General features: G+C 33.4%; 1 protein-coding gene across 3 annotated transcripts in view; it reads right to left on the bottom strand.

Annotated features, from left to right (window-relative positions):
• Positions 1-743: 743 nt before the first annotated feature.
• The window catches only part of LOC115452842 (G-protein coupled receptor moody), a 46,266-nt gene continuing 38,231 nt past the window's right edge, over positions 744-8,778 (bottom strand). The window contains exons 3-9 of one of the 3 annotated variants that reach the window (XM_030181469.2): positions 8,286-8,426; positions 6,397-6,567; positions 5,492-5,619; positions 5,172-5,325; positions 3,970-4,199; positions 3,506-3,740; positions 744-2,280 (exon numbers count right to left, since the gene is read on the bottom strand). In XM_030181469.2, coding sequence (XP_030037329.2) covers positions 3,508-3,740; positions 3,970-4,199; positions 5,172-5,325; positions 5,492-5,619; positions 6,397-6,567; positions 8,286-8,426 — 1,057 coding nt within the window. In that variant the 3' untranslated portion in view covers positions 744-2,280; positions 3,506-3,507. The remainder of the gene's footprint in view (positions 2,281-3,505; positions 3,741-3,969; positions 4,200-5,171; positions 5,326-5,491; positions 5,620-6,396; positions 6,568-8,285; positions 8,427-8,778) is intronic. The other 2 variants (XM_030181453.2, XM_030181462.2) reach the window with 2 other exon arrangements.

Below are 8,778 nucleotides of genomic sequence, written 5' to 3'. Positions count from 1 at the left end.
CTCTTAAATATAAATTTCATCTTGTGTATTTTTTTATAGCATTTGTGCTACCCACATTATGTCAATTTTAAATTATACTATTGTTTTTGTGTATAAGAGTACTTACCTATTTTCTATATAATATATTAATTAGATCTTCACATTTCATACAATATAATTAGGTAATATTTTGTTTCTACTTTATAAATACATGGAAATTGGACACATGCCTTCTCAGGTCTAAATTAATTCTGTCCTTTTTTAATTGTTGTCGTTGTACTTTGGGGACTCATGGAAAATCTTATTAATTATGTCACCGAGGAAACCATAACTTAAAGTTAGAACTACCTAAAAAGGTAACAGTACCTACTCAATGATTTCGTCTTAATAGTTACTACTCCATTGATATCAACCTACTGTGAACTTTTAATTGTAATAATATTATAAGGCAATTAGGTACCCACCTACTCTAACAATTAGCCATTTTTTATTGTAATATTGTGTCGACAGTAGATACTAGAAAGTACCGTTGAAGTTCTATCAATATCATACTTGGGTTGGGTGTACGTATGACTACTTACCTACTTATTTTATTAAAATGCTATATTGCAGAGATTAGAGAATCGTTGCGTTTAAAATTGCAATTACAGTAGTCGATATATTTTTTGGAAAACGTTACAAAATAAAACCACGGAAAGAAATAGTAATATGCATTTTTATTCATAAAAAGAGTATCAGATAAAATAATAAATAACACGCTGACATATTATTTACAAATAATTTATTACAATTTATTATGGCTTAAATTTATTAAGCTTAAAATTATTATGGCATGTTGATACAATTGACATCAATTCCATTGATCCACTTTTAAAAATATTAAAATACTGCTTATATAAATATTTGAAATACGAGAAAGTAAAACTAAAATTATCTTTGGCCAAATTGTTTAGAAATTGATTAAAAATACCTACGGTGGAATGTTTCGGTGTAGTAAAGGAACAGATCAGCGCAGAACTGGCAGACAACTGTCTCTGGATCCGATTTCTTCTAAATATTATTTTGGACCGTAAGAGATCCCAAAATATAACAAATAGCGTGCATTTTTTTTTATAATTATTTGCTACTTGCATGATTTTGCATTCAATTGTTGGCATTATGCTATACATGTTTGTATCAATAAATTAGGAGCGTACCCAGTTTTCCGACATGTCTACGCTGATTCTGATAATATTCGCTTGAGCTAAGTAGAGTTTGATTATTTCCTATAACGTAAATAGGCAGTAGGGTTACGTAGGTATTTCAGGCAAAGAGTGACAACAACAGTGACCGAATAATATCTCTGCTTTTGGCGGGAATTATTCAAATATTATTAAATACCTACCTATCTATATTGTGTTTTCCATATTCTTTCTGTCTGCCTTATTAAATATAATAATGCGATAATAAAATTAACATTGGTGTACAAGTAATTTTCAGAAAAACATTAACTTACTTTTGCATTTATTTCAAAAAGACGTAAAACGATTAATGTTCCTGACTTTTTACATCACTTTCTGATTGAATATTTAAATAATCGATATTTTTTTTTGTAACAGTGAACACATGACACGCACTTCACTGCATACAAACACTTAACTAACATGGAATGTTTACGTATGTATTCAAGTTTTAACACTGACTAAATACAACCTTTATCAAAATTATTGTCAGAAAAAAACATTTGTGGAAGACGCGAACATTTACTTACAACCATAATAAATATTAATGTCTTAATTTAAAAGGCACCTGTATTTATTTACATATTATTATGAGCTTACTGTCGCTCGCTTTTAGGACGGACTTTATTATTTTGATTGTTTTTCTTAAGTGTAATAAGATTAAATAAAACAGCACCTTTATTACAATAAACAGTGTTATACGTTTTAATAAGTCTTAACATAAAATATTTGGTATAGTCTTTATTGTCTTTGGTACGTCTTATAAGCGAACGACAGAAGCTAAACATTAGTTTGTTTGTCATTTTTATGCCCGTAACTAACAATATGGAATCTGGTAACTTTTGGTGGTCCACTTCTCTCTTCCCTGATGCTTTGAAGAGAACCTGTCTTGAAACCTTCTTGAGCGAGCCGATAACCGGTTGGCGAGGGTTCCTCGGAGCGGAGGTTTGAGTCTACCTTCCGCCATTGCCTGCAGGGAGCTGAGAAGCCCGAGGGTCGGCTCTCGACTCCCCCAGTGACACTTGGCTGAGCGCCGTTCGTGTGTTGCTGTAGCTGTAGCCTTGACGGTCGTTCCATTTCTCTAAAAAGAATAAGGGACTAGTTAATTGTCGTCAACGTTATACCAGCTCTCAGTTAGTCAGTCAGTGAATCTTATATTGTGGTTGCATAGCAGTAAAGAAGGTTTGATAATAATAATGGATACATAATTTATATTATTATATAAATCTGAAGAGTTTGTTTGTTTGAACGCGCTATCTCAGGTACTACTGGTTGGAACTAAAAAAAAATATTTTAATGTTGGAAAGCTTATTTATCAAGACAGGCTTTAGGGTGTATAACATCACGCTATGACCAATAGGAGCGGAGCGTCAATAAAAAATGTTTCTAAAACGGGAAAATTGATTTCTCTTGAGAGCTTCCGTTGCGTGCGCTCCGTAAACGGTTATAGTTTCTATCCCAGGGAAAAAGTACATAGCGTGACTTTTATAAAGGAAATCTTTATCCCGGAAAAACTATCTCACGCGGGTGGAGCCGCGGGCAAAAGCTAGTAATATATGTAATCCCTAACCATCGGTGGCTTGGGTTTTCGATTCTCGCCATCAGACGGTGATTATTTCTCATTATATTTTTATGTGCATTAATTATTTTTAAGACATTATAAAAATGAAATGGATATTAAAAATAATTATCTGTAGTGGGTTGTCTGAAAAATACATAGCTAAATGTCGTTAATATACTATTTTGATTAAAATTATTAATGTACAATTACCTACCACGGATAGTTTTATAAAAGCTACTTTTATAAACACATACATATGGTTAAGCATTTTACCCGAAAGTCATGCTGCTAATAAATAAAATAAAAGCATAACAAATAACAGAACATAAAACGGGCAGTTAAACACATTGTCAAATTAACGATTAGTTAATTTTGGTAACATGTGCATGATACTCGTATGAAGTAGATATTATGTTTATTCAAACTTAATGTTTGGCGCTGCATAAATTATGGCTTGCAGAATCTGACACTTTCCGTAGGTTTATTATTTCAATACTAGGTAGTATAATAAGTTACCATGCAATAAACACTAGACATGCATATGGACAACGACATGTTCATTCGTATTGATCGATTTTGTCGATCATATTATAAACAGCGCTCATGTTTTGAAGATCGAACGGTCCCCCCGTTGCACGAGTTACATCCCTGTTCCTTAAAAGATGTGATTCCTTTTCACTACAGTGCTTAAAAGCTTAACAAAAGCACCACCCGTATGACCGCGTATGAACTCAAGCAATGATACCTTCACGGTTTGATATACGAGGCGAATGCCGACGTACGCTCGGACTTCCTGACTGCTTGTTGGCATGCGATCGGTGAGGATGGATACGCACCGCTCGTGAGGCCTGACAGCCGCGCCAGGGGGCAGCACAGGGCCGCTGCGTACGCAGCGCGGTACTGCGCGTTCATTATTACGTAGATTATTGGGTTTACGCATGCGCTCGCGTATAACAGCAGGTACCCGGTCACATGGAACACTAGAAAATTAAAGACATTTGAAATTTCAAAAGAATATGAGCTAAAATAGCCAGTCGGTTCCGCATCAATTGTATCCAATGTTTCCGGTAACCTTTGAGATTTGAAGTGCAAAGTCTGCTGGGGCTCAATGGCCGACGACACAAAACGACTTGTAGGACGTCCTTTATGAGAGATCGATGGCCAGATAACATGTTTTCAAATTAATAAACTATCTACTATTATACTAACCTGGATAATGCACGTGATTATCAGCGACTTTCGCAATAGTGATCGGCAGATAGCAAACCAGGAATGAAAGGAAAATGGCGAGCACCATCTTTGTGATTCTCCACTCATTGCGTCGCGCTTTCGTCTCCCTATTATCTTTGATAGTAGACCGTTTGTCAGCTGTACTGTTGTTTAGTGTTCTTGGATTGTTGTGTTGTGATCGTTGGTGCTCTCGCATTCTTTGTTCTGATCTAAAACGTAAAGAAACGCTTTTCATTCTTAAATAAATTCATCTAATCTAAAGACTATCTCATTCAAGCGCAAAATTAAATTGGAATGGACACGCAATTAATAAAATCATGCTATAATGTTCGAGAAGCAGATATTGTGGGTGTATATTATTTAACTTATAACATTTAAAACATCTAGTAAAATAAATAGAGGTTGGAAATAACGGTTATGCTCGGTTGCGCAATTTGACGATTGAAAGACGACTTCCTCAAACGAAAGCAAAGACTTGGGGACTAATTTCTAAAAGTGATGTTATTGAGGTATCTAATTTCGAAAAAGTAATCCTAACACACCATATCAGATTTTTATGCTCTCTTACCTATACTAAAGCCAAATTAAAAATAAACAATAGATACTTTAAAAATCACTAATAATATTTCATATAAGTTCTATTTTCATTTCGCACGTTACATTAGTCATGTCGTCACAATATGGAGTTAATTAAGCATTTTATAAATTGTGAACGGATGTTCATACGACACGTTTATGAAAACGTTAATGGTCAATTAAATTTAAGACGCTCCAGTTATAAAAAAGGAAGAATCTAATTTGGGAACATTCACAACGACAAAGTGAATAAAGTGTAGACATATTGTATAAAGCGCTAGTTATTAACAATTTAGACTGATTTGAGGAAGTAGAGTTAACAAAATTAGAGAAATGAATTTGATGATTTAAAAGTTTTTATTTTATACACACTTTTCCTTATAGGTCCGTCTGCGTGAAATACCTTTTGCAGAATAGAAGTTCCACTGTTCATGTTTCTGGGATAAAAAGTATCCCGTATGACGATCCGGGATTTAACCTATCTGTGCTTATTTTTATCTAAATCTATACAGCAGTGTGCGCGTTTACTTCTAATTTCTAAACATCTTCATTAACTTTACTATTTATAATAATGTGAGTAAAATAGAAGTATGTAGTCAATATACCTGTGTACAACCCAAAAGATCCTGGCGTAGCATATAAAGATTAGCAGAGCTGGCACGATGAAGGCAATCACGAATAGCGCTGTTTTGGCAGAATGACCAAATTCATCAGGAACTATTGAACACGTGCCCAATTCTGGATCGTAGTCGAATTTACCTGCAACAAGCAAAATATTCAAAATATTAGAAACTTTGATTTAATGAATTTATTTTCAGACCTTGGTGCTTTTAGTTTGGTTTTTGTTCCCTACTGCCCCAGAATTCTCGAGATGGATTGAATAATTATTTTCTTATTGTTTATGTGTCATTGACAGTTGACTTACCCCATACTTCAACTAGCGTTGGTATCTGCATTCCATATGAGAACATCCACGAAAACACAATCATTAGAGCTATATTGTGCTTTCTGTACACACGTCCGTACCAACTGTGATGCGCTATCATTATGTACCTGTGAAAAGAATTAAGAAAAACATACACTTATTTTTTTTAAAATATTGTCTACTTGGAACTTTACTGCATTACTTAAAACGAAAAACAAAAAAGAACTGCGTAATTACTTGTAAGGACTTTCCAAAATAAAGCGAACATTACTAAACGCTGACCAAGTTAATAATATATTGGAGCACTTAGAACGTGTATAAAAAAACATATACACAAGGATAAAACTTTTCCAATAAATCTATCAAAGGGACCCGATAAATTGTCGAAGACAAATTATGATTTACTACACGTGCCTATAGAAACACATTGAATTGCTTTAGCGAATTCTGTTTCGTGGCCTCATCAATTAATGTTTGATATATTTTCCCGTTAACTTAAATAACCGAATTCAAATAGGTAAATAATATTGACGATGACTAAGTTATTTGTTATAAAGTGTAAATTATTATATTAACGTATTAACTATAGAATAATAACCACAAATAAGGAAGACACATTATATAGCTTTCAATGATGAGGATATTCCAGATCCAGGCGTATTAGTTGTTATGCAAATCCGAAATAGATGAAATGTTTTGAATAAATTCTGATGTTAATATTCAGTTTGAATTTTGTAAATAATAAACGTTTTGCAAAAATAAACTACCATTTTGGTATAAAAAGGATCAAACGAATATCATATTATTCATATAATACAGTTCAAGTAATTTCTAATCAGTTACTAATATTATGTAAGACAGTAATCTTTAGTACCATACTAGAAGTAGTATTGCCTTATGCTTACCTATTCAATGTAATTAAGGCGATGCTCAACAATGAAACGCCTACATTACCGTACCGTAAAAACGGTACTAGCTTACACAAAGCACCCCCATGAGACCACGTCCTGGTCCAAAATCCTGATATGGCGAACGGCAGCACAATGGCGCAGAACAAGAAATCCGCTATGCATAAACTGAAATCAATAAACGAGGCTAGGTTAAATATTCAGGCATTCCAACTATAACCAAGATAATAAGCATCTATCAGACTCAGTATATTTGAAGATATTGTCGATTATTATGAAGCAACAATGCGAGAAGGCGCTGCGCGACCTGAAGCAGCTGCAGCCGCAGCACACAGAGACGTCGCAGAGGTGTAAACATGTTATGGAGTTGGGTCTTAATTAACGAAAACTCCAAAAAAATATAAATCTTATTGGGTGAGTTTCTGGTATGTAATTAAAGTTAGCCTAGCGGGCAGATAGAGTTTTGTCAAAGCTACAATAATTCTTAGAATTTTTCCAAAACGTTCCTATTTTTCATATTCGTAGAAACCGTTTCGTCTATCTTTTGATTAATTTGAAATTGACAATAAATAACAAAGGACTACTACTATATCTATTCGAAGAATCAAACAGGCAATGTTTGCACAGAATTCACGAATCAAAAAACTTTAATCATCGTGACTTCTATGAATCTTTTTATATTAAATAGAAAAAATCTAGATCAAAATACTCAAGTTTGCGAGAAGTTTGAACGTATTCCATTTATTTAATCGTTACGAATGATAAGCTATATATACAGGATTTTCAGGAATTTCAGAATAATAGAATATGCTAGCTCATGTATTGAGTGACGCACTGAAAGGAAAAATTCCTAAACCACAATGAAATACGTAGATGGAGTCTCGGAGTGATGTACTTAAGGAGTTAGATGAAAATTCAGAGCTAATTTTACAATGTGTGTGCTACTAAATTAAAACCTGGAGCATATTATTTAGCAAATCAGTAACATACACCAAACCGGCATTACACCGAAAAGCAACAAATTATTTAACCGACTTCAAAAAAAGGTGGAGGTGCTCAATTCGACTGTATTTTTATATTTAAAGAAGCGTCTTTTTTACTAATTTGAGCAATTTTTCGAACTGGTATGTTATAGTTGGCAATTGATGTTATTTATCAATCTTATGTCAGTTATGAAAATATAATCACCAAATATTTTACTGTTTAAAATGTCTTTATATCAAAAAGAAAACAGAATTAATATGAGGTCGCGTTAATATTCTTCGCGTTTGAAATTCTAAACGGGGCTCTGTCATGCCAAATTTAATATTGCATGTAATCATGGTAGGGTCTTGTCATGATATTAATACATTTTATGAAGTAACATGATTTATTAGCTTCTGAATATTCAGCGGGCATTACGCTCGGTCATGGTAATGAAGCTTTTGTTTATAAATATTGAAATGGAACAAAAGATGTGGTTACATCAATTGTCAAAACATTTGTAATTATGATAATACACGTGTTACACAACTTAAAAACAATGAAATAAGTAGTTCAAGTTAACCAACTTCATGTGATAGATTCTATCAGGCATATTTAGAGCGATTCAATGTTAAATCTGTTCTGAATTAAAATGTTAAACGTATATACTCAATCCAAAATTTTGTGAATCAAAATGAATATAACAAACATATTGTTTTAACATCATTATATACAAAAAGATTTTCACACAATAAGAATATTCGTCAGGTAGTTAATAATTACGTTGGAGATATCAAATAAATTCAAGCTTATACTTTGTTCACAAATAAATGTCACGTTTGACTTTTATGTGTAAATAGGAAAATTGGAAATCTAATCTATTCCGTAGAAAACAGCTATTCAAAACGAATAATATGATATACCTTATAATAAAGGCTGCGGCCACATTTCGCACTTTGGGACATTTGAGAAGTGCTACGACTGTGAGTAGGTTTCCAAATAGTCCTACTAACATAATGATGCCTGTAACCACGGCTGCAAACGTTAGTAGTCCTGGAGAGAATCTGGAAAAAAAGAAAAGATCGTCAGGAAATACAGTTAAGTATCAGGTCAGTCAGGTAAAGTCTATACTTAAGTTAAAGTTACATATAATAGAGAATATAATAGATAATAATTGGTGTTTGCTCGCGGCTTCGCCCGCGTGATGGAGTTTTCTGGGGTAAAAATCCCGCTATATATTTTTCCGGGATAAAAGGTATCCTATAACCTTCCCAGGTTCTTAAACTATCTCCATACCATATTTCATAAAAATCCGTTCAATCGCTTTTGAGAAAATTGATAACATACAGACAGACAGAAAAGGGGACTTTGTTTTATATTATGGTTAGACATTGACATGCCATGACATACAATTCA

This window comes from Manduca sexta, chromosome 11 (genome assembly GCF_014839805.1).
Source record: "Manduca sexta isolate Smith_Timp_Sample1 chromosome 11, JHU_Msex_v1.0, whole genome shotgun sequence".
Taxonomy (NCBI): Eukaryota; Metazoa; Arthropoda; class Insecta; order Lepidoptera; family Sphingidae; genus Manduca; species Manduca sexta.
This window is presented reverse-complemented; position numbering and strand designations above follow the sequence as displayed.